Raw genomic sequence first — 27,449 nt, forward strand, 5'->3', positions numbered from 1 at the left:
ATCAATGGACTTCAAACTTCCAAACCCTTTAGTAAGAGATGAATATCATAAAACCAACAAAATTTAAGATGAAGTGATCGACTTAACATCCACACCAAATTCACAAGGGGAGGGGGAAAAAATAGTTGAATCCTTAAATAGTTGCCACCATGAAAGCATTTTCATCGAGTAAACCAGACCTTACAATGGCTTCAACACTTTGATTATAAATATAAATACATTAAAACCCACTACACATTATTGCCCCTCGTTGGACGACAAACATGATTTCTTTTACGAGCATGTTCTTCGCTGTGATGCTGTGTACGACAAGCATAACCATACCAACAATCTTCTCTTTTAGATGCATCAGGTGGAAGATGCTGAACAAGAATACAAAGATCAGCAAAGCAAAAGAAATAATCCTTCTCAAAATCAAATTAATAAATTTTGGTAAAGCAACCTTACCTAATTCAACACAAGTTATCACAGAAAATAGAGTGCAACAGAAAGCAAAATCTTTGTGGGCATTTATATAATCTACCAATTATTCTTGAACTACATGCGATACTTCTTTTTTTTTATCAGAAAGCGGGTTAGTGGTCAGAAATTAGTGGGTGAAGAAGGGTTTTGAACCAAGGTCGTGAAGTAACTCCCCATTTTGTTCGAACACGTCTTAAAGAAGAGAAAAAAGAAGAAGAGATCATTCATTTGGTCCAAAAAACCAGTCTCCACTCAATGATCTCGTCACCTTTGAACCTATCTGGCTTAAAATGATTAAACTGTGTATAGCTTAAATTATAACCTTACAATGGTTCCTCCTTAATCTTTTGCTCCACTAAACTATCCCATCCACCACAGCATACGAGATGTTATTGTTCCTTCTTCGAGAAATGGCAATATTATAGAAGAACTAGTCTATCGCCTTCTTCTAACCACCAGACCCTAAAAAAAAAATTCTCCTAATTGATTTCGAATAAACTGGCAAACTTAAGGAACTCATTGTCCTCTACAATCTTATAACCAAATGTATGAATTAAGTGTTGTATATAGATTAGCCTAGTTATAATGGTTGACATACATTCTTTTGAAATGAAAGCACTAAAGATAGGGGGGTGGGGGATCTCACCTAATTTATTTATATTTTCATGCAATTCCTCTTAAATACACATAACATTCTTTGATTATAAACATGAAAAGCGTAAGAAAATAATAATTTTGCAGTTGATTTAGACAATAAGTTTGCAAGCCTAGTAATACACACCTGTCACAAGATATAGAATCAGATGTTTACAAGCCACACATGATTATTTCTAAATAATTATACCTGAAATTGGAAAATACTTACATATTTAGGTGTTGCAATCCGAAACCAATACAAGAGAAATGAGACCAACTTTCCATAACAATCTCTGCATTCAAATACATATTTAGGTGTTACAGCAACTAACAACAAAAAATCTCATCAATGCAAACTATTAAAACTAGCATTCTCAAATAAAATAAACATAATTGGACTTTATTCTCGAAGAGGAAAATTGATATAACATAATCACTATCAGAATGGAACTATCTATAAACCAAGTTACAATTTGGCCATTATTACATGAACATAGGTATGGAGTATTTAAAACACTAAGATATGCAAAACAAGGGACAAACCCTTTCTATATAGAATAAAAACAGAAAAAAAGGGTCAGTGAGGAATAATCCCACTGTACCCAGCCCTACAAAAGATAAGCCCCACGATTATGTAGTTTTAAACTTTTCCTCAATCCAAAAATCAGTTCTTCAAAGTGAATGCTCCTCAATAATTGCATGATAGAGGACCGCGAATATAGCGGCACGGTGACTAATAACCACACCAGGGCTAGTTTAGTGTTTATCTTAGTCTTTTTCATAATACCGTTCTACCATTCGTGAGGTCGATATATCAAGGGAGAGATTGTGTCAACTAATTGTCCTCTCAAACCATCTTTGCAATTACATTCTGTTCGTCCTCGCACTTGACTTTTAACTTTAGCCCACGAAACTTCAGTAATATAAATTAGGGTGTATGGAGGATGCATACTTGGTCTTTTGATTGCTTGCTTTATATTATCATGCAAGCTATCTTATTCCTAATCGATGCAACCTCCTTGCTCTCCACTGTGACCATAAACAAGCCTTTGATCTTCTAAAATCCTTCATAGGACACTCACACTGAATTCCATGATTTTTCTCGTAACACATAAAAAAATGTTTGCTAAAAATGTTGATCCCCTATGGAAAACCTTTAAAACCACTGTTGTCCTCCATCTAACATCCGTTTTTTATAGATACAAAATTTTATTAAAAAAATGCCAACATCTTTTTTAAAGCCAAAGGATACTCAACATGTGGTTTTGTCCCTTCTTCCAGATTATTGAGGATCTAGAGATAGTATTAAAATTACCAAAATATTTGTAGTTATGTGATACTATAATTCTCATTTTCAAGAAGCAAATGGTTGTTTTAGGTGTCAGACTCTTAGATACTCGTGCCAATATGTATTGGAACATTACTAATCTTCATTTCCATAATTTATATGGTCATTTATTATAGCTTGATGACTTACAAGTGTTTTTTTTTTAATGTATGTTTTTCAATTCCTACACTTCCAATGCAAACTTTTCATAAAATTTCCATCACTTCCTTAAATTTTTATTGATTTCCAAAATGGTTGAAATATTTCCATTCCAAGATGACTGAAATACTCATCAAAATCAACCTTGTTCCAAACGCATCTTTGTTGGATCAACATTAACAAAGGTTCCCCAGAACCTACTATGGCTTAAAAAGAAGCTATAGATGTACAAGGGACTAAATTTTTTTAGTCCTCTGATCTGCCAACTTGAACAATTCTAGTTCAATGGCTCCAAACGTCATGAACGGAGAATATGGCCCCCCATGATTCTCTTCCCTTTCATTAGAATTGATTTAGAACCCTAAGGGCTTCTTTCTCCGAAGGAAAGATGAAAAGGAGAAATCATTGCACATCCCCCTCAACCAACTCCTCTAGTGATTCTCTTCCTGCTAACCCACTCTTAGACCACTTTGAGGCCGAAGCTCTGTCTAATGAACTACGTATAAGAAATGATTTCAAGAAATCAATCCAATCTGATGCAGGGAGACCCAACCATTTATCTTAAAAGCCGCAACTGATGAGAAAGGCGGTATCAATCCCTTTATCCCACAGCCCAGGGTTCCAGTCAATCAAGGCGGGACCCACATCAGTGGAGGATGCTCCTGCATCATACGCCAACATTGGAAGAGTCTCGAACTTGAGACCTCTTGCTCTGATACCATTTGATGCAGGGAGACCCAATCATTTATCCCAAAAGCCGCGACTGATGAGAAAGACAGAATCAATCCATTTATCCCATAGCCCAGGGTTCCAGTCAATCGAGGTGGGACCCACATCAGTGCGGGGATGCTCCACACCTAGGATGCTCCTGCATCATACACTCACACTGGAAGAGTCTTGAACTTGAGACCTCATGCTCTGATACCTTTTGATGTAGGGAGACCCATCTATTTATCCCAAAAGCCATGACTGATGAGAAATGAGGAATCAATCCCTTCATCCCATAGCCCAGGGTTCCAATCAATTGAGGCAGGACCCACATCAGTACGGGGATGCTCCTGCATCACAATCCTTCTCGCATTTTATATCCTGCACTAGAAACCCTTAGGGTGTTGGACTAAGATCATTTAACCTCCTTCACTGGGCCATGCTTTCAACTTGGCAATCTTGTGACTTCTTCCTTTCTTGATCCTCTCTAGAACCTCAAGTACATTGTCAGGTATAGAATATTACAACATAAAGAGATGCTACAAAGCAAGATGAAACTTACTTGCATATAACTGAACTATGGGCTTAGACCCATAGCTCAGTTGGTTTGACACATTGCAAAACAACTTTGAGGTTGTGGGTACAAGTCCAGCTTATCCATAAAAAAATATATTTAAAAAAAAACTTACTTGCATATGTGTGTCCCAGCAGATATCATCTCAGCATGGTTCAGAGGCATTCTTGTTCGATCTGCAATGAACGAAAATAATAAGCATAAGCAGAATTTATAACGTTATCTAAGCCACCCACGCATGTAAAGGCATAGAATATACAACTGACTTCACTAATGCACTTTCTGAGGAGGGATCGCATAAATTGATGACATCAATTGATAACAAGTTGTACAATTTCTTATTTCAACAGTCTTAGGCATAGCAATGAGATTGAAGAAGATGTAATAGAGAACTTTATTTTTCTTTTAAAAGAACTCAAGAAGAGGAAGAAAGGAAGACGATGAATAGAAAGTAAAACTGAATCCACTAAGATTAATTAGACCAGAAATAATCAAGAATTGAGAGTAATGTTAATATGCAAGAAGAGAAAGAAAGGAGGATGATGAATAGAAAGTAAAACTGAATCCACTAAGATTAATTAGACCGGGAATAATCAAGAATTGAGAGTAATGCTAATATGCATGAGTTTTGTAAACCCATACATGAAAAGGGAAGGGAGGAATGCTGTGGGGCATTGTGGATGAAAAGGGAAGGGACGAATACTGTGGAGCATTGAGGTCTGTCCATTCTTACAGAGCCAAGAGGAGAATATAGTAGAAAAAATCCAAGATAGACTCCAGAGAACTAGATGAAGAAACTAGAGCCCCAAGAGTCAAGTGGAGCAAATTATGCCTTAAAATAAAAGAGCTGCTATTGGCACTCCAACTTTTTACATATTACACCCCAATTTCTTAAATTATTTATCACCCCCAATTAAAGATTAAAGCTCTTCAAACATTACCAAGGAGTGGTTCAGATTATAATCTCAACATTACAAAACATTATAACACCCATTCAAACGATTTCAGTAGTTGTTTACAATTACAATTATGCTCAAATAAAATCCTATGTATAAAAAAATAAAAATCTAGCAAAAAATTAGAGAGCTTTTATTGGCACCCCAACTTTTACTTATTTTCATCCATTCACTTATTTTCTTTATTTTTGATTGGGGTGTAATAAGTAAAAGTTGGGGTGCCAATAGCAGCTCTCTAAAATATGTATAGGAACATATCTCTGTAGCATCATTCTTTCTGATAGTGGATGGAAGCTTTTGAAGAAAACATGTTACACCAGCGTATCTGGCGTAATCGCGTCATAGGGATGCAACACATTGATGAGTTCTACTTTTCAAAGGACACAAAAATGAAGATTTGACACAAAATACAATTACCAATTTGTCTGTTGTTCAACTTTACTATCCATTCTGAAATAACATCTTGCAATGTTTTCCCTGTCTGCCTAATGCACCTTTCCGTGATCTGAAAAACCAAGATAAAATGTCAAAAATGAGACATCGAGAATGGAGTTACGACTTACAACTATACTAGTTTCACACCCTAGTATAAAGAAATCCATACATCTTGCTCGTATTGATTATTTTCGTGCGCCAACAATGGAATTCCCGTGGTAGTATGTTCAGAAATCTGCAGATCAGATTTTCAATGTCATGTTTCATATAGTATTGGTATAGAATAAATATTTCACATTTACACCAACATTATTAGCATAAAATTTTTCCAAGAAATTAAAATAAAAGTGGTTAATAAAAAAAAATGCACTGCATAGCTACTCAAATCAAATGAATTGGTACGTTACTTTATAAAGATTAGAAAAATTACCGAATATTCGTGACATAGAGGTCAAGGCAAGACCATTAACACCCCTTTCTATGTATTGGAAAACAAACTGAGGTCAGAAGAATACGGATTTGGTTTCTTGCTCCATGACTGGTAATGGCATGAGACTCATCGAGTTTTTAAGATATTGAGGCAATACGAAGATGAATGCAGCCACTTCATCTCACCGGTGAAAACTTTTGAAGGATATTAATGAATTAGGGGTGAATTTCATCGATTTATGACCCGACAAATTGAAGTTTACTGTTTACCAATAAATATTTTAGCAATTTTTACTGTTCCCAATCGAGACTTTAAAACAGATGATATGTGCTCAAGAACTTCCATCCAATTGTTTTCCATATTTTCTTGCTCTTGTGAGGCTGTCAAGTAAATTAATCGCTCCATTAATTGCTCTCTGAATAATAAAACAAATTTTACGGGTCCAAATGAAAAACAAAAACACCTCGGGTTGCAATTCTTTCGTGTGTGTTTTCATATATTTTAAGCCATATTAGATTATTACAGATGTGTAAATGCAGCACATCAACAAATCTCTGATGCATTCATACGTGGTTATTCGTTACATTAAGATTTTGAGGTAAGAAAACCAAAAGTTTGGGGAAAACCCGGTTTCCTTAAATTTAACTCTAAATGCATTTAGGGTTGTAAGTCAATATGGTTATGAAAGGTCAATGATCTAATTGAAATTTGATTATTTTAATGGCATTATCTTTAACAATTAATAACACTCAAATCTATGAGATACTTGTGCTAAATAAGTGTTGAGCACCATTCATCTTGGATGTGTTACTACAAATGGTTGTTTGTGATATTATAAGTATTGCCATGAAACTTGTTCTACCATTTCCTGCAATACCATTGGTTTTTCCCAATGCTTTGCAATAATTCTCTGAAGTTGTTCTTGGAGAACTAAACTTTCTCGAATTAATTCCAAATTTTAAATAAGCAAAGTTTAGGATGCAGTAGAACTTTAATTCATTGGGCATAAATTATTCTACTTCTAATAAATATAATGGCAACCATCTGATCCATTTCTCAAATAGAGTCCATGTTTACATGTAGGCAAAATACATGAACTTGAGAATATGATCACTTACCAACATGTTCAAGATTGTAGTATTTGAAGTAAAACTTCTACCTATTTGGCTGTTTTAATGAAATATCTCAATAACCTTGTGTGGAACACAAAAGCACATAAAGCATGGACATGTTATAGAATTTATAAGTACTTTTGAAACAATTATTGAAGAAGGAACAAGTGCATACTGGCTTGAAGTTCTCATGACCGCAAATTGTGTGAGAGTCACTTACAAGCACCCCTTGTGCCTGCCAATAAGCCCCACAAAATACTCTCTCACATCCTAAACCTGCAGGAGGGAAACTGCTAAAAATGGAAGAAAATAGTTGCAATGTGTGGATATTTAGAACAATTCTTGTGATAACCTTATGCAAAAACAAAAAAAATATGTGGATTCAGCAGGATCTAGACTGTCAGATGTTCAAGAAAAACGGGTTTGAAATCTCCTCAGTCAGAGAAAATAAATGTACAAGGACATGTCGAAAATTTATCACTCCGAATGAAGAAGATTGAATAATAAAATTGCTTCATGCCTGCTATGAAGACCCTAACCAACCAAAAACAATCTGGTGTGTATCTCAGAAAAATAGAATGTCAGATTCCAGGACACATGAACCGTCATTGAAAAATCGTGAAATGATTTTTATGAGGAATCAGTGCTCAGAGGAAAGATTAGTATTGAGAGAAACAAAGATAAATAAATTTTTATGGTGGATAAAAAAACTGAGTGGTGAATAGGTTTGGTGGCAAAACACACATTATCACCCACTGCTGCGATCTATTTAGTTCAATTTTCTCATCTTCCACTCAAATCTCCCATTCCACGGTCACTATCATAATGATTTTCATTCTTTAATTTTCTCACATTTTGAACAACCGAAATGGAATTCAATTGATGGACAATGCGTATTGGTGCTAGCTGCATATTCGCAACTTATTTGTTGAACTATCCCAAAGTAATAACTGCCTCTAAAAAAATCAGGCTAGTGATCTCCAACAAAAATTCAATCTACTAGGGCAAAGGATGTGCCATGTGAGAGAATGACATGGTAAACTAAGATATATTGTTCAGACTTGTACAATAAAAAGTAGGGAATTGGATGTTTATTTTCATTCCTCCGTACTTTTTTTTCATCATAAAAAAAAAATAAGTTTCTTAAAGAGGAGAAAAAAATGATGGTACAATCATAGTTTTAATTAAAGATCAAATTCATCCATGATTGTAGTGTATGACCCACATAGAGAGCTTACAGTGTTGGGGCACACTAATGTCAGTTCTGGACGGCATCATTCCCCCGCATGCATGGCATTGTAGATGGGCAGTGGTCCGATTGCATTGGAATCCACCAAATTCAGCGCCTGTTGATTGTTTCTGAATCAGTTACGTATATAACCCAATCAAATATAGAGTAAAAAAGACCAAAAGAAGGACCACTTAGCTAAGTGGTAAGACCTTGTGGAGGTTGTTCCCAAGGTCTTAGGTTCAAACCCCTTCTTATACTAATATGCTAACCGTTAACCACTAACCCCACCAAGCACAAAAAAAAAAAAAGGGTAAAAAAGACCATAGAGTGTAAGTGTACATCTAAATAACTTAATGTTAAGTGGTAAGACCTTGTGGAGGTTGTTCCCAAGGTCTTAGGTTCAAACCCCTTGAACCCCTTCTTATACTAATATGCTAACTGTTAACCACTAACCCCACCAAGCCAAAAAAAAAAAAAATTGGTACAAAAGACCATTGAGCAAACCAAACTTATAACACCAAGTAATATTAATTAAAGTTAATATTACACTTAATACTTCAAACAGCAGTTACTTTCCAGATTTCAAAACTAAATAAATATCAAAGGTAAGTGCTAACAAATTACAAAGCATAACAGCAAGGCAGAGAGGAAATATTCCTCTGTGCATCTCAGATGCCAAGAGCATGACAAAGCAAAGATTCTCAAGCCCTAAAATAACAATCCCCTAGCAGTTTTAGTATTCAAGAGGTGCTAAAAAAATAATTGAACAATATTGTTTAAACCTTAGTTACAAAAACTGGAGAGGTTGCAAGAGAGGACTCAGGTAAGGCAGCATTGTAAAGAAGTATTTTACTGCTCTGTTCAGGTTGGAGAAAGTGCAAGAATGGTACCTTGAGTAATGGCCAACGGATTCTTGCAACTAAGGAATACATGTTTAATGAGAACATCAGAGCTCCATAAAAGCTAGAATGTGATTGGTACCGAAGATTAGATTAGAATGTCTGTTAGCACAGAGATACTTTGGTCCCGATAATAAAATCCTTAATTCAAAATTCAAAATTCAAAATTACTCGTCAAGAAAAATGGAGAAAGATTATATATTCATCACCACCAAAGCCTTATCCCAAAAGTTAGGGAGTCAGCTTAACGAATCATGTTCCTCCATTCAATTCCGTCTAAATAAAATATTTCCTATCACATATTATGTATTTCCTACCAACAGTGGAACAAAAGCTTCTTATTTTACAACTGAAAGTTCCCTCATTGCAAGTTCTATGGCAAATGGTTTTGTGAAAGCATTAATGCTTGATGGAAATTGCTTCCTTTGTTAAATGGAAGATTCCCACACATCGTAAATATTTTTTGTTATAAAGAAAATAAGAGAAAAGATTAACCGCTTCGAAGGGATCAATATCCTTGTTTATCAAAAAACAAAAGGATCAGTATACTTGATTATTCAAGGGGGCTAAATGTTACACTTCTCTTTTGTTTGTTTGTTTGTATGCTTCTCTATGAGCGTCTTTCCATTTGCTATATCTATGGTATGGTTAGCCGTGTATGATGTTCTCTGAGGTGAACAACCTCCTCAAGGATAAAAAATTGATTTGTATTTTCATAATGGGAATAACTCATGTTTACATCCAATAAATGGATCTCCACAAGCACACTAACAACTTACCCAAAAAAATCCTTCTACGATACGTAACAAACCCTACTATCTATAGCCCTAAAATCCTGAGCAATGATAACCCTCAATCACAATAAAAGGAAAATTCAAACATATGATCAAATACCTGACACAAGAGAACCCAACTAAGTGAACCCTGGAGCCATGAGGCTGGTACGTGTAGGAATGCATACATGGAACCAAAAGTGGCAAGTAGAATGTGTTGGATGTTTTCCAAAATCTAAGGCAAGGATACAAACATGGGCATCTTACCTATTTCCTGAAGTTTATAATATGGATACTTTCTGATATAATGTTGTGATGAGGACACGCATAGATACACGTGCTTATAAACATACAACAAAAAAATGTATGACAGTCAACTAAAAGCCATAAATATTTCAATTTATATTAACTATAAATTAATAGTGTGGTAGTACTGATTTAAACTAATATTCATATTAACACGTTGTTTTTGTGAATTGTGCTATAAATATATACATGAAGTATCCATACCCATATTTGTATTGTATCCCACTGATAGTGGTCATCATCATCAAAGCCTTATCCCTAAAGCTTGGGTTTGGAATCCTACTGGTATTGGTACTTTGGTTATTTACAGCTACCCTAGTATCAAAGCTCCCAGAATTACAATAGAGAACCGTTATAGGCCTGAGTGATGTTGGAGCATGCATTTCATGATTTTTTGCTTAAACTTTGGATTTCTCTGTCTGGTTCAAACAAGTAGAAGTTAAATGGGAGTAACAAGGAAAATCCAAGAAATGGAGGCTTGAATCATACAAACCAGTGTTCTTAAATGTGATGGCAAAGTTATTCAGGTTCAATCACTGTTGCATCCATGTCGTATCCATATCGAATATTTCAAAATTATATGTAAATGGTGTACACCCATTGTATCAATCTCAGCATAGTGAACGCAGCATTGGGATCTCGGGATGCATGAATGTTAACATCTCCCTATCCCGTTTTAAGTTTTTAAAAGAACAAAAAAGTTACGATATATGCCAGAGAAATATGTGTGCCACAGCACTTCAGGCGCGCACCCAGCTGCCTAAGGCATTCACTTCATTAGGTATATGCTTTCCAGGATATGCCTTGAGACCCTTAGTAAATGTTGCATCAAAGTAGTATTTTTTATGGCTTATATCAAAAGCGTATTCCATGACTTGCATAAGCTAACTGTTTTTCTCTCATTTACTTTTCCCTCAAAGACTTAGTTTTGCAATATTTGATCCTTTTCTATAAAATTTTCCATTACAAGAATCTAAATGCAATTATATGCCATAAAACTTTGGCAACAATTACTATGCCATATCACGCTAAGGTATAGGATTAAGTACCAATCACTTGCATTGACTTCAAGGAAAATGAAGTGTGAAATGGCATTACGGACTGTGCTAAATTTCACTCATTAAAACAAATAATTTCTTTGCAAGTGAACTGTAGGAAGCTAATATTACCACATTGAGGGCAAGAATGATCTATGCTGTAACTTTCCTCATTTGAAGATGAATGTGGCCTTTTCCGACGTGGCGTTTTTCCATTGCCGATGACCTACCACAAGTTAATGACTAAACATATCAATAGAAGTTATGAACATAGTCATTGGTAACACATAAAGACCTAAGTACAAAGTCCAATGATGTATGGTAGTAGACCAAAATATTAATCACCATGAGAATATCAATAAAATACAAAATTATAATCATGTCAACACATTCATGCATATAAGGGATTAATGTTTTTTACCTCTTCTTGATAGGTATACTTAATAAATGTAATTTAAGAAAATAACATTTGTTTTAACAAAAAAGCATCAATTTGGATGCATTTTTAACATATTTGTAGAATGCACAAGATCACGATAAACATGCCACGGTGATTTTACATTTATCCAGCAGGTTTCTAGTCATACATCAAGAAAAAATTTTATTTTTATTTTTCTTATCAATCAAGTGAAGAATGTTCAAACAGAACCAAAGCCCTTTCACAAAAGTATAAAATAAAAAAAAAAAAACAGCCTCGATAAACTCATTATGGTCTTTTGTCTCTTCTCGTTCTTTTTTTGTCAAAATTTGTGGAAGGGATTTACTATTACTTAGACATTCCTTTCCTAAGGCATCCGACTTTGGTACGTTCTAGCGAAGTAATTTTTCTTTTCGATTTCTAAAACCCCAAAAGATTTTGGTTTTCATTAATATGGATCTATTAGAAAGCTCTCGCCATGATCTATCAATGATATCTTTTATTAACTATTTCTGAATTCCAATTAAGAATATAACTGATATTCATCTTAAATTCAAAATAAATATATTGCTCCGAACAACTTGACATTTTATGACTAATTGTAAAATATATTAGTCTAATATAATCATTCAAGTAACTTACAAACCCTTTCAATAAAATCTCCCTTATTTTTATTTTTATTTAAGAACTCACATTATTTAGAATGAAAGTACTAAAATTTCCATAATTTCCAAAAATCAAAAAATGATTCCCTTTCTCCAAGTACCAACATCTAAAGGCACCTACATTTTATTACTGCAAAATTTCCATCAAAATCACTGTTCATTTTATGAAATTTTCAATGATACGAGCATTTCCACTGGAATTCTAAAACTGTAATAGATAAATTGCATTATTTCCTAGAAACTATCAAAATTTTAAATCGAGAGAAAATACTTTCTCAACCTAGTAAAACCCATATAAACACTATTGTTTCCTTAAAATTTGGCTCCCACACACATTCAGGGAAAAATATAAGATAATAATTCTATATTCTAATTATTTCAAAGTATTAGTATTTTATTGATTGAAAATAAAAATAGAAAAAGATGAACAAACTAAAGAGTTTGCACACAACATAATGTGTCTTAACCTAATAGCTCTCCTACATAAGATATGGAAATGTTGGATCCCACTCCTATGTTTACACCACATGTTAAGTATAAGTGCAACGTCATTGCTTGAGTAGCAAGTGGATCACAAGCCCCCCCCCCCCCCTCTCAACCCAAAAAAAACAAACAAAACAAAACAAAAACTGATTAAATGTACGCCTATTGCAAAAATAATTTGTAGTCCATATAAAACAAAGTTAGCAGGGAAAAAAAATCCGTACTTGTTATAATGGAACATTTCTTAGCAGCTCAACAAAAAAAAATTACTCACAAGGTTTGATTTAATTGATGCAAATCCATCTAAAAGTGCAACTTCTTCAATGGAACGTTTCAATGAAGGATCACTTTCCTGTAAACCCTATACAAAGCAGATAAGCAAAATGAAAGTTGAAACACGGCGTGAGCTAAAATAAATAAGACCATTAAATTAGATGGAAGGATATTATTTTGTAGCCCTAATCGAAGAAAAAAAGAATCATGTAGATGTATGCTTGCATGATGAATTAAAATGTAGTGTTTAGAAAAAAAAAAAAAAAATGTTGACTAAGTCAACTAAGGTTGACTCAAGTCAAGTCAACTATGATTGACTCAAGTCAAGTCAAGTCAATTATTGTTGACTAGTCAAACAACTTTGACTAAGTCAAATTAACTAAGATATTTGTAAGAAATTCTAAAAGAATTAGAATTTTGTAATATCTAGATATTTAAAATATCTAGATATTTTTTTTTAAAACATCAAATAGAGATATTAGCTGATTTTTTAATTGTTGTTTCATTTTCTTTACACAAAGAAAGAAGAGAAAAGTAAGAAGAAAAGAAGGAAGAGAAAGAAAGAAGAAGAGAAAGAAAAGAAGGAAAGGAAAAGAAATAAGGTAGGCCCTTACAACTATTTATAATGGTTTTAGTAAAGTATATGTATGTATATATATATGTATATTGCTGATTTTATAGTTATAAAAATTCAATTTGTTTTGTTTTTAAAAATAATTTTGACTTAGAAATTTTAAAGTTAAAATTGTTTTGTAAATTTTTAACAACATGCATATTATTTATACATATTTATATTATTGTTTTTATGATTTTAAAGCATGCTAGTATTTGATATTTTGTTTAAAAGGAATTCTTACATGTTTGTAATTGATTTAAACATGTTTATACGTAATTATATATACTAAAAACAAAATACAGCAACTATGAAAGTTGCTATTTTGTATTAAATTGACACCATGATTGTTGGATAGAATATAAAAAAAAAATGGTTGCTTTATACGTACGTTATACGTGTTTATACGTACGTTATACGTATTTATACGTATTGAAAATAAAATACAGCAGCTTTAAAAGTTGCTGTTTTTATATAATATATTACTATGTTTACTTTAGTTTCATGCTTAAAAATAATTGTTAATTTATACGTATTTTATAAGTACTTAATACGTATTTATACGTATTTTGTACTTGTCAAAAAGAAAATACAGCAACTATATAAGTTGCTGTTTTTTTTTACACAATACATATTTTGTTCACATTGTTATAAACATACATGATTTTTGAATAAGTTAAACTGGTGGACAGTTTACTTTAATCATTTTAGTGATGGATTTCCAAGAAATGTTTCTAATTAAAAGTTGGGTAGAAAAGTAATTTATTAAAATGAATATGAGAACGAGTTCTCAATTGAATGTCGTGCTTTTAAAATACCCAGTTAGTGAGATGCTTCGGCGTATGCCGTATAAGACACGAAAAGGAGAGAAAATATGAAGTGATGCTTCAGTCATAGACTGTGTAAGACACGAATGAGTGAAATGCTTCGACTAAGGGTCGTGTAAGACACGAAAGAAAGAAAAAGAAAAGAGAGATAAGACTGTACATTTAAGAGTGGACTGGGTATTTAAAACACGTGTATGTTTTATTTTTCATTACATTTTGAAAAGAAAATAAATACTTATATGTAGTATTTTAGTGATTTATTAAAGAGATTGTGAAAACCTATAAAGAATAACATGTTGTGATATTTCCGGAATGACGTGTTATTCTAGGATAACAGTTGCGTTGTTTGAGTTCTTATGTATTATGGGATGCATAAGAACACAACATCACAACAGGAATTCGGGAGTTTCTTTTCTATCTTTAATAGAGAACAAGATGTAGATAGTGGTATAATTGATAGAGAATATCGAGGATCACATGCACGCCAGATTAGCATAGATGAAGATGGCTAGTTAATGATCATTAATAGTCTAGAGTAGTCAAGAAAGAATGACCTACTTGATTTGGCCCGTTTCTTAAGGCCTTGGTCAACGGCCAACCTGAGCCGGAAAACAGTTACCCAAATTGTGGCAGAGGCTGGCCATAGAATCAGGAACTAACGGTGGGGTTCCACACTGGTGAAGTATTGGAATAATCATATTTTGACTGAGATGTTCACATCAGTCGTGACCCTCAACTCTCTATTATAGTACTCTATTATTTGATGTTATATTATGAACAATTGTTTTCTTCAGATTTTTAAGTGTTTTAATTTCCTACTAAGTTTTATGACATCGGAATTCAATTATTTTTAATTGTGTTGAATATCAAATATGCATGATTTATGAATTCTTAGAATGTTTAAACTGCATATAGGATGCTGTTATTTAGAATTGTAAGATTCCCCTATTGGGTAACTCCCCTGTTACTCACCCCTACGACATCAAATTTCAGGCGCACCTGGTTTAAGTGATCCTTCCGAGGAGGCTCAGTGCCAGGGCCTTATAGATGATCAGTCCAAGCTTCCAGGAGTGGAGCATGGGTATTACTAGTTATAAGTCTTAAACTAGAGTTAGGTTTAAGTCTTTAGCTATCGTTTTTGGTTATGTAATTATGAACACTATAGTATGTCATTACTGTTTTATGTATATATGTCAAGTGTTTTTTATGTTTGAGGATACGTGTCTGTTCTGTTGAGAAATGATCAGGTATGACATATAGTTATATTATTTGCCGTTTACGTTTATGAATTGATTATCATGATACGGGTTTTATATCATGCCTCTGGATTCAACTTGGGAATCATGAGGATTCGGGTTGAGTTTTTGGGGCGTGACATAAAAAGATTTTGAAAATTAGCTAAACAACGCATATATTATTCCGGAAATATTTGCAGAAGCATGTAAACTTAATTTCTGAGTTAGATACTACAAATTTAGAAAAGCCACCCATATGTATGGAAGGTGGCATACTATCAAGAAGAATCATGCTCCTAAGTTAAACAAAAAGAATTAGAGATAATAGTAAGAAAAGCGGACATTGAAATATGCAGCAACACTCAAATATCCAACAGGACTGGCAAATTGAAGGTATTATTCCAGCAACATGAAAGAGGAAAGCAAACTCAGACACTTAGATAGCATAGCATGTCAAGTATACAAACCAATTTTATATAATGGATTAAAATTAAGAAACTACCTCCTCAATATTACGCAAAAAATGGTTTCTTCCAACAAATTGTACAACCCCTCGACATTGGGGACAGAGAACAGTTGGACCTTTCTTCTGAGACCTTCTTAACCACTCTGAGAAGCACCCATTGCTAGAAAAAAAAAAAGCAGGATTTGATTATAAACTAAACAAAAAAAATGACTTGATGTTACGAGAAACAAGCTTGTTAGGACCATTTGCCATATGTTGAGAATTTTGAAAAAGCACCACAGCCCAGTTTTTGAAGACAGGTCAATTATGGAGTCGTATTGGAATATCGGTCCTTCACTTGTAAACGGGTCATCAATCTTAAAAGAGTTAAGGGGTGTTGCTGTTGAGTGTATATTTTCCTCAACTCTCAGGTGTGCGTACCCCAGTTAAGCCACGTGACCCTCTTACATTAATAATTCTCCCCCTCTCCAACAGATCGGTCTTTTGGAGTAGTTGATTGGTTAACATGGTATCAAAGCTCTAGATTCATATAGGTCAGGGGTTCGATTCTTTCCACCCTTATGGGTGAGGGGGAGGGGGGGGTGTCGAGTGTATATTTTCCTCCACTTTCGTGTGTGCCATACCCCAGTTAAGCCCTGTGACCTTCTCATATTCATAGTTCACCCCCTCTCCAACAGATAGGTCTTTTGTAGTAGTTGGTTTGTTAACATTGTTATCAATCAAAAGAAAAAGACTGGAAATTACACACCAGAAATTGTGGAGACAAGGGGCAACAGTTACCACATCATGCCATAGGTTGATGCAAATGCTGCATTTTGCATGCTCAACATCTAAAGATATCTAACATGCACAAACAAACAGAGATAGGAATAGTCAGCAGTTGTCATATTCAAGGCATAAATAGCTGACAACCCACAAATATCAATTTATTGTTACCTTTAACTGTTTCTTGCAGCCTTCTAAAGTTGGCATTAGTTCAAATTTATAACTCACGTACCCTAGAAACATCAAAAGAATTATAGGTGAACAACAACCAATGCATGCCGGATAATATGAGCCAAGATTAATGCTATATTACCATTTCATCAAACATAATAGTGTGTTAGCACAGATGTATTCTGAACAAAACTATGGTGCTCAGTTTATCAGTTTTTTTTATTATTATTGTTAAGAGAAGGAAAGTGAACCTGTAACGGAGATCACCGGTTTATCATTTGCACAAGCAACTTGACCCAAATCTCCCATAGCGATAGTCAGTTCATGCCTACATTTTTGCTTTATGAATCCTCAAATTATCCATCGTTAATACTTTATCTAATATTGTTATCCAAATGAAGAAAGAAACTTTTGAATTAGTGATTCTTCCTTTTTTAAGTTTAAAATTATGTGAAAATAAGAACCGGGGGGGGGGGGGGGTATCTAATCTGCATCGCCCTCTCGGTCGAGTTCAACTCCTACCTACTTGGTCTTTCATGAAGAGAAGCAAGGGAGTCAATCCCCCGATCATCAAGATTGCACGTTAAACCATGATTCCAAGTAACATTCCACTCTCCCCATGAACTAAAACATCAAGAAAGGTATTTTTATTCTCAACCATTGCATATATAGAAGGGAAGTTGACAAGTCCTATTTAAGAGCAATCTCACCACACCACATATTTTCCTAAAATAAAGAAGGAACCACCCTACCTTAGACCAGATGCCCCCATTAAAGTTTTCTCGGATATTGGAGGTACCTTTCCATACTCCCTTACCATAAGATATCAAAGGAAGCCTAGAATTCCACCCTTGGTCCCTTGTCCCAATTTTCCTGCGATAATACTTCTCCTTAGGTCATTATTTACTTCATGAATCTTTAGAGCCATTATGCTAGTAGAGCTTGGCTCATCTTTTTAAACTATTTACAACGGGTGTTGTTATTGCCACAACAATTTTTTTACTATTGCCACACCAATTAATAAAATTACATGTGCCACACCAATAAAAAAGAATGTGCACATCATTTTCTTTATTACACACCAATGCTCTAGGACAAAGAAAATCTGAGATGAAGTGGAAATCTGTAGAAGTATTGCCCAAACAATGAAGTGAATATCTCTGCTAAGTGACATCAAACCCCGTCAAGTCAACAAGCTGTTCTACAGTGAGACTCTCATCAATTTCATTTTTAACTAATAAAGCTATGAGAAACAGTGCTGTGAAATAGAGATGTCATTGCATCCATTCTTCTCTTACATAATTCATCAAACACCTTTGATGCCTTCTAAATCAACATATATTCAAGTAAAAAAAATTACCATAGATTCAAGTAAGTAACTACTTGAATCTCTAGTGATTGGAATGAAAATTGGAAATGAAAAATAAAAATAAAAATTTGTCTAAGTTGTTCTTGCAAAATATATATATATATATATTTATCTCCATGTAACCTAGTCCCCAAATCACAAGAGAGAGAGACATGGAAATGCAAGATCTTGCAAATCTAAACACTAAACCTCACTCTCAAAATGCCCAAAATACAACAAGACATAGATGCTTGGAAACTCCATCACCTCTTTCAGAGGCTCTCGCCATAGAAGGGCACACTCCGAGGTGAATTTTCGATTCCCTAACAATCTAGATCTTCTTGGAGATCCCTTCGTTGCCTCCACGGCTAATTTCGAAGAGATTGGATCTGAGGACAATCTCTTCTACACTTATATGGACATAGGGAACCTTGGATCTAGAATTAATGATTCCTATACTAGTTGGATCAACAATGCTAGTGGTATCAATGGAGGGAATGGTGGAGGTGTACTGCAAGAGAGAGAGAGAGAGTACCTCATTCAGCTTGTTTTTCTCTTGGTCGAAAGATGAGAAGAAGACAGACAAAGAAACAAGATTTTTTTTAGAATTTACTCCTCACACCCCATATTATTTGTTGGAGATTTTAAATTGGTGTGGCAATAGTATCCTCTTTACAACTAAACCCTCTTTGTTCTTGACCCACCTAACAAAAATGAGATTTGAAGCAATCCTCGCTGTTACCCTATAAAAAATCTAAAGAGATTGAAAACATGGATAGAAAATAAATTGATGAGCAGGAAAAAGTACATTTGATTAGGTCTTCCCCTACCCCCTTTACATAAGGAAATCATATTCCATAGGACTAGCCTTTTTGAAACCTTTCTATTTTTGGGTCCCATAGTAACTTGGATTTGTCGTCGGCTCATAGATATAGGCCCAAATATGTGATAGGGAGCCCCGCAATGGAACATCCCATAACTTGTGCCAGCATCCCAAAGTTGGAAACCTACCTACAGCATACACAACTTTTTTCTCAAAAAATGGAGACCAAAAACTGCCTCAAAGCACAAAAGTGTGAGACAAAGGCTTTGAATCTTATCCAAATGAACCTCTAAGAAGAAGATAGCATTAGGGAAAATTGAAGTGAAATCTAAAGTACTTCCACTGCCACCATATACCCATCGATGAACCAGTTCTCTAATATTCATCATTTAATTCTACAAATGGCTATTGTGACCATAATAAAAGAAGGAGAAGGGGGGGGTCCATTCCCATCAACAAGAAATGTGTTAAAGATATGCATGTGCAGATCCAACTCCACCATTTCTTCTTCCTAAAGTTCGACCTATGATCACATTGCCCAGAAACCTCAACATGGTCGTATGCTTTCTCCATGTTGATCTGTTAGACGACACATGACATCCCTTCTCGACCCCCTATCTAAGACCCCTTGACTTTCTAAAGAATCCAGTTGGCGATCCATTCACCATCAACAAGAAATAAGTCGAAGATATGCATGTGCGGATCCAACACCGTCATTTCTTCCTAAAGCCTATCCTACCATCATATAGTCTAGAGTAGAAACCTTAACATGATCAATACGCCTTCTCCATGTTGATCTTGCAGACTATACACGACATTCCTTCCCCCAACGGTTCAATGCATTCATCTACAATGACTGAGACCTTAACATTTTCTCTCATTTCTTTCGTTATTATTTTGTTGATTCATTTAGTTAAACTTTTAATAATTTACATGGACTTCTTTAAACCTTCAAAAAACTCAAGCATTACAACTCGCTGGAGGCAAAGAGTTTAAAGGAGCTTTTGTTTAGATGGGGCCTCTTTTGTTCCCCCTGATTTTTTTATTTTTTTGTTGTATTTCGGTTCCCCTCTTTGCCTTGTTGAGTGGCTACCTTGGCCGCTCACTTTTTCCTTTTCTTATTTAATAAACTTTTATATCTCTTAAAAAAAAACTTATATAGACCCCTTTCTTTTTCAAACACTAGTTGCAACCACAGTATTAGGCCCGCAATTCCATACTTAACACTAACTTATATGTTGAAGTCTTTGAACAAGATTATAATCAACAGGATCAAAGAAATACAAAGGTTTGCATAATTAAACAAATGCTAAATATTAGCCTTTCATAATTATAATTAGAGGGATAATGCAATATTAACTGAAACCTTGTACCATACTAATTTCACAAACACCACTTGAGAAAGTGAAAGATGTCACCAGTATGTGTAAGAGCCAACCTTCTCTATCAGGGCCTGAGACAATTTCAGTTCCACAATTGATGACCGTTGTATCTTCTTTCCCAAGAACAGCTCCATTAACAATTATTGTATTTGAACTTTAGCAACAAAATAAACAAAAAAAAAAAAAACAAATAATTCTACTGTCAACTAAAAATAAGAAAACAGTTTCAAAATAATTCTTTACCCATAAAAAAAAAAAGGTGACATTGAGTGTCGTGATCATCAATAAGTAATTTTTTACTACCTCTGTTAACCTTCACATCTTCAGTCAATCAAAAAGTGAAAAATAGAATATTTGAAGGGGAAAATGTTCATCACAATCAATTACCATCTTCTGCTGCTATGATAATTTAATTGCTTGAGAGCACAATAAAAGTGCAATTATTACCACAATAAAAACAACATGAAAATGAAAAAAGTGTCTCATAGAAACCAAGCACAAATTTTATCAAATAGAAGGAAAATGGTCAACAGGAAAAAATTCCTTTGGACTGTCTCAGTGGCATATCAATGGGACCAACTCGATTACAAGATGCCTGATGTGGACAATTAATGGGTTTTACATGAACTTGATGACCAAAACTCCTTGGGTCAGGAATCAAGACAAAGGAAATCATGGGGTAGTCAGGAGTCGGGACTACTTCAAAAGATGAATCAACAACACAAGAGGTTGGAAGTGGGAGGTGGGTGCTGACTGTATCAGGGCATGGCGTAGAGAATGGTCAATTAGGGAGATGCAAGAGGCTATAGGTCAATGGGTTCTAAAGAACAATGTTTTCAGACGTTGAGGCATGAGGCTGACCAGAGTCTAGAGCCATAAAGCTAAGCCTCACATGTATGGAGTTTTGAATAAATAATATAACATATATAAAAGTAACTAATATTTAATATATATATATATATATATATATATATGAATTAGGATAGCCACCACACATTTTCAAACTTCAAGTTTCAAACGAAATTGAATCCCAAGTTTTAATCCTCTACGTTAATAATCATATACAATATCACTATTTTATATTTCAACGAGAAAAAAAATATTACGTATTTGAGTAACTAAAAAATTTTGCAATAAATAATTACTTTTATATTTATATATTGAAAAAGTGTGGTTCTTCAAATGATTAGCAACCCTTGACAAGTTACCCACCCTCGATCATTTAATCAATCGAGGATTTGTGACTCCAAATTATTGTTATCTTTGCAATTCGAATGGTGAAAGTGTAGACCACATTTTGATGTATTGTCAACTATCTTATTCCATTTGGTCCCACTTCTTCAGTTTGTTCAAAGTTTTCAATGTGTTCACAAATTCGTTGTTATCCTTATTCCAAAGTTGGGATTGCTCCTTGTTCATGGGGAGAAAAAAAACTCTTTGAAGGTCTCTTCCTTTAGCTATTACTTGGGGATTATGGTTGGAAAGGAATAGGAAAATCTTTAAAGGGGTGACTTCTTCAGTTCATGATTTGATATTGAGTGTCTTGGGTTTGATGTATTTTTTGTGTACGTTATGTCCGGAGTTTAAGGGTGTATTTTTTGAGGACTTCATCTTTAAATGGGACTCTCTTTGTAACTGTTAGCTTTTCTTGTGGTTGGTCATCTCGACCACCGTTTGTATTTGCTTTTCTCTCCTCTCAATAAATTTATAATTATCACAACAAAAAAAAAGGTATAACTAAATATAATTTTTCCAATAACTTTCTCTATGTAACACTAAGTACTAGGAAAACAAATTTATGAATCAACTCAAATCAAATCAACAACTTTCTTTGCATATATTACTATTTCATATTCAAATATATTTATATAAAATGTAATATATTGCATGCCAACAGAAAAAACAAATGGAAGAACCTAAGAAAGAAAGGAAGGAGAAGAAATTGAGCGAGGCAGAAAATAGAAAGTACAGTTAAATGTATAATTTTATAAAAATAAAAAATTTAGCACCTCAGCCATGCCTCACACCGAGGCGTACGCCTTTTGGATGCCTCTCAATCTAAGGCGTAAGACTCAACTGCTTTTATGGTTCTTCTGACTATGAACATTTTTTATGAACCTCACCCTGAATTGCAACTTGAAGCATAAGCCTCACAGACCTTTAAAAAGACTACTAGAGAACATCGTGGAAATAGAATTGGAGCTGGGTACTTCGGCCAATAATAAGGGACTATCGGTGTAGGACCTGCTTAAAAGTCTAGTGAGTCAAAAAATGTTGATGAAAAGTTGCTCCTTTCCCCGTTAAGGTTTGGTCTGCAACCTTGTAATCTTTCAATACTTCATTTTCCAATTAGGCCCTATAAGGGGTCCAAGACAACTTTTCCTTAAAAGGAAATTTCTAGTGTTTCAAGTTTCAAATAGTTATTTAAATAGTAGAAATTTCTTTCTAAAGAAAAAATTATAGGGAAAAATACTAGGTTTCGATGCAGGGCCTAATTTTCTTTTAGTTCTTAACATAACTGCAGTAATAAACTAAACTAAGCTCATTTCAAAATCAAAAGTAGATTATTTTGCAATAAGGCATCACAATTGAAACAAGGATTGACCTTCAAAATAACTAAATCAATGAAAAGCAATACAAACCTCAAATTTTGCATTGTTGCTGAATATAGGTTTGGACTCCTTGTTATTTTGCACCATTCATGTTTGTCAAGTGAAGAGGATGTGATCTCCGAGCTTATTACAATCTCATTTGACCTTATGTCAACATCTGAATATTTTGAATCTAATGGTACTATAACAAATAAAAATATAATATCAATATGACAACACGCAGTCGACAATAAGACAATGGTAAGGTGGTTTCATGCTCAAAGCAAAATAAAGACTATAAAAAAAAACGTAAAATATGACTATATATTTGCTTTGCCAACAATGAAAAGGGAAAAAGGATTCTAGAAAATCAATCTAGGCATCTCTATGTGTACATGCACAAATGTTCTTACAAGTGTCAAACATGGTCACCAATTTTTGATGTCCGAACCATTTAATTGATAGAATAGCACCTGGAAAAGCCAAGCACTGAAAGTCCTAAAGCAGTAAAATTCCTTGTTGGGTAAGTTTTGACCCCGCCCAAAAGGCATGACCATACAGGCACTACCTAGGATTCACACAGCTTTAACAATGATGACTTGACCAATGAAATATAATACTAAATATAGGGCGGTCGGGAATTTTTCTACAAACGACGCCACTAATTTATAGATGACTGAGATCATTTGAAGGGTCTGAAAGTGGGCTTGTGACCAATGCAAGAGAAGGTCTAACAGAGTGCAGATGTGTAAGATACATTTTTTTGGTGGCAATGCTGATTTTGTACTCCTGCTAATTTGTTATTTTCTAAATTCTCTCATCAGTCATTCAAAGTTTCAAACAATGTAATTTTGACTGAAACTTAGTTTGACAGAAGATCCTTTAGTAACTGGGGGACAACCATTATAAGGGATAACTTATTGTTAATACGTTTTCAAGTTTAATTAATGTTGAAGGTTTTAGCAAACGATATTTTGGGGGCTTTTTTTTGGTGGGGTGGGTGGGGGTGGGGGGGCTTCAAAAGGTATATAAGTGATAGAGAAATAAATTAAGAAAAAAGTGAGGCCAAGAATAAGGTATATCAATTTTTCGAAAGAATTGGAGGCTTATGCCATTAGGCTCTATGAGATTTTGACTAACATGTACACTTATGGGGGATGTGTTATATTTTTTTCTATCTATTTTTGTAGAATCATCACATAGTGATGAAATATATAGACACACACAAATAAAACCCTAGTCGATTATATAGCCATCTGACTCTTCTTTGTCTTCTTCTACTATTTTATTTTTTTTCATTTCTTCCCTATTTCAATTTCTCTGACCACATTGAAACTACTCATCTGCTTCTTCTTCTTCTAGAGTTAGAGGGGCATTATTCTTTTTATAAAATGGTTGTTACACTCTAAGATGCTGATTTTTGTTCAAGGGATTGAAATTTGGAAAGATAGAGATATGAATATATAGATGTGGTTCAATACCAATTGGATTTTGAAGGGTTTGGAATATTCGATATGGATATTTAACTATAGAAATATTAAGATGTAGTTCAATGTCTCCGCTTCTTCTTCTATTTATTTATTACTCGTTTAGTTATTAATCTATTAAAAAATGCATGCCCATGAAACTTACGCTTGAGGCCTTGAGGCTTTGACTGGTGAAGCGCCTCACCTTATGTGCTAGTGTTTAAAAACACTCGGGATTATTATAACTACTGTAGTAAGTTTCATGGATGAAAGGATGAAAAGACATTTACAAACTAAAAATATTGTCAGAGAGGAAAAGTATAGCCTAATCGAAGCATGTTAGACATATCTAGCACAACAATCAGAAGATCTTTGTGAGGGTTTATAAGACTGGAAAAATGAATGATGATGAATCAAAGAAACGTGGACATATTCAAAAATGCTTAAAATTAAGATAAAAGGCCTAGTGAACATTTAAAACTATTGCAAAATCAAGGTTATACAAATGACAAACTATAGCAAAATCAAGGCTATATAAATGACAGACCATCCTACAGATATTTAGCAAATAGAAGCTTTGGGACCATATAGTGCTTTGTAATGGAAAACTTTGGGTTGCCTAATTGACAAAACTTATCAACAAAACTCTAACGACAATAAACAATTCAAATTAGGAATTACATAACAAAGGGAAAATACAATGTCACACCTAACACTAATGATCAAGGTTGCGATTCATACATACAAATATACATATATGCATAAACATGCACGCATACACTAAGGATCAAGCTTATGATTCATTCATATGCCACCATACAGCATATACACATACAAACACAAATGACATACATACGGGCATGCATACATATTTACTCACATAATCGCATAATTCCACTAAATATATTTATAGTAAAATTCTACAAATAAGGGATTAGCCAATTAAATAGACAAATTAATTGGTAATTTATCCATTGATCGTGGAATATGGTAACATTCTTACTCTTCACCCTCAAATTTCTATTTTCTTCGACATTCAAATATCAAGAACAAAATAGGCTTTTCTAAGGAGATTGAAGATGGTGGGTTTTGATAGGAAACCCAAAAACATTATTTGCATATTCGCCAAAATTTTCCCGATTTCTTTATCAAACTTTTCCGAATTTATCTAAATTAACCGAATTGAACCCTCACCATCCAAATTTTGTTACTGTGTATACACGTGCAATGCACATAAATATATGTGTATGCATACACACATACGTACGTACGTACATACATACGTAGAATTGTGTAAAGTATGCAACGAAATTAAACATGTGTATATGATGGATTAGGGCGAACGAGGGATTTAAAGGGACTGCTTGTGCCCGTTCATAGTCATTGAAATCTAATCATATAGTCAAAACCCTAGATACTAAAATTAAAGAGGTTTTCAGAAATTAACAGAGAAAACGAAGGAGGCACAAAAAAAAAAAAATTTCTCGAATCCTACCAAGCTTTGCCCAGGGTTCTTCAATGGGGTTTGCTGAGCCAGAAGATTCTCCAGGCTCCATTGTATCTGATTCTGAAAAGCAGAGAGGGGGGAGGAGAATGTAAATAAGGAGAGAGTTGCTTCTTGGGGAAGATGAGAAGATCTTTGTAGAGAATAGAGGTAACCTGTGACGAAGGTCACACTAGTGCTGATATTTGAACTAGACAGTCTTCACTCGATCGATACTCGGCTGACGTGGCACGGAGTCAATCGGCTTTCTCTTGACCTTCCTTCTTTGGGAAGATGAGAAGATTCTTTATAAAGAATAGAGATAGAATGGGACTGAGGTCACATCACAAGAAGTAGGCATTACAAGCCCGTTTGGTGACGCTGTCAATTTTTACTGTTAGATTTTACGATTAGAAATAATTATAAAAAAAAATTGGAGTACTAGAAAATTTGTTGGATAGAAAAGACTTGTAAAAGTGTTGTATTATTTAAAAATCTGATAATTATTATTTGATATGAGTTGTTAGATTTTATTATATTTTATTAAAATGATCAAAATATTTTTAATATTAATAATACATCTAGAATACATATAAAATACATCGAATTAAATAGCATAACACTAATAAATATACAATTACATTAAATATAATAAATTTATATTAAAATTTTATAAAAATAATTATCTCTAACCACCCATCCGACCCCTCATCGATTGCATCAAATGTGTCAATCTCATGATCATAAGTCACACTAGTATTCGTGTAAATCTTATTTCAACATCCTCAAATGTCATTTTGTCTATCTTATTTATTTTTTATTTGTCCTCTATTATAATAAATATCAATTTTTTAAAAACCTCCCTCACTAAGATTTCACACAATCATTAAAAAAGAAAGGAAAAAATTGAAACATTTAGAAAATTTTTAAAAGAGAAACTCGGTTAGATGGTTGAAATCAAGTTACTTTGACAACTTTGCAAATTTTTAGTACTCAATTCTCTTAAACATAATAATCCACATATATATTCTAAAGGTATTCTAAAATAACAAAATTATCCCAAATAATAATACCACCATAAGTTGACGATATTGGGTTCTTTGAACATCAAAGGCCCAGTTTCATTTCACATGCAGTTTGAACAACAAATTACAAGGTGGCAAGTTTATAGTAGTGAAAAAATACAACTTCATCTTGTTTGAAGTGGAGTTCCCATTAGTATTCGTGTAAATCTTATTTCAACGTCCTCAAATGTCCTTTTGCCTATCTCATTTATTCTTCATTTGTTCTCTATAATAGTAAATATCAATTTTTAAAAAAACTCCCTCGCTAAGATTTCATACATAATCTTGTCAATAATTTTACGTGGTCTCCCTCTCTTCTTAACTAATTCGT

General features: G+C 34.0%; 1 protein-coding gene across 5 annotated transcripts; it reads right to left on the reverse strand.

The window, feature by feature from the left end:
• Positions 1 to 114: 114 nt before the first annotated feature.
• LOC147404295 (RING/U-box superfamily protein) lies at positions 115 to 26,379 on the reverse strand. 5 transcript variants are annotated; one of them, XM_086440172.1, is made up of 16 exons: positions 26,231 to 26,379; positions 26,067 to 26,138; positions 23,157 to 23,307; positions 20,571 to 20,668; positions 16,962 to 17,023; positions 16,774 to 16,865; positions 16,062 to 16,185; positions 12,886 to 12,972; positions 11,178 to 11,271; positions 8,038 to 8,145; positions 6,975 to 7,075; positions 5,427 to 5,492; positions 5,240 to 5,327; positions 3,982 to 4,042; positions 1,328 to 1,391; positions 115 to 362 (listed from the first exon to the last, which is right to left on the reverse strand). In XM_086440172.1, exons 2-16 carry the CDS (start codon positions 26,125 to 26,127, stop codon positions 231 to 233), a joined length of 1,389 nt encoding a protein of 462 aa, XP_086296298.1. In that variant the 5' UTR covers positions 26,128 to 26,138; positions 26,231 to 26,379; the 3' UTR covers positions 115 to 230. The 5 variants fall into 5 exon arrangements, with proteins under 5 accessions (XP_086296298.1, XP_086296297.1, XP_086296300.1 ...); XM_086440171.1 differs by lacking the exon at positions 26,231 to 26,379 and having other exon boundaries at positions 26,067 to 26,224; XM_086440174.1 differs by lacking the exons at positions 26,067 to 26,138; positions 26,231 to 26,379 and adding an exon at positions 25,575 to 25,995.
• Between the last annotated feature and the right edge of the window lie 1,070 nt (positions 26,380 to 27,449).

This window comes from Akebia trifoliata, chromosome 4 (genome assembly GCF_017979445.1).
Source record: "Akebia trifoliata isolate Shusen 1 chromosome 4, ASM1797944v1, whole genome shotgun sequence".
Taxonomy (NCBI): Eukaryota; Viridiplantae; Streptophyta; class Magnoliopsida; order Ranunculales; family Lardizabalaceae; genus Akebia; species Akebia trifoliata.

Bases quoted from the DNA above. Each gene is read 5' to 3' on its own strand.
- LOC147404295 (XM_086440172.1), bottom strand. From the start codon at position 26,127: ATGGAGCCTGGAGAATCTTCTGGCTCAGCAAACCCCATTGAAGAACCC. The intron at 11,272-12,885 runs GTGAGTAATTTT...AACTTGTGGTAG, and splicing joins CATCAATTAAATCAAACCTT to GTCATCGGCAATGGAAAAAC. The intron at 8,146-11,177 runs GTAATATTAGCT...AACAATCAACAG, and splicing joins TCATTCTTGCCCTCAATGTG to GCGCTGAATTTGGTGGATTC.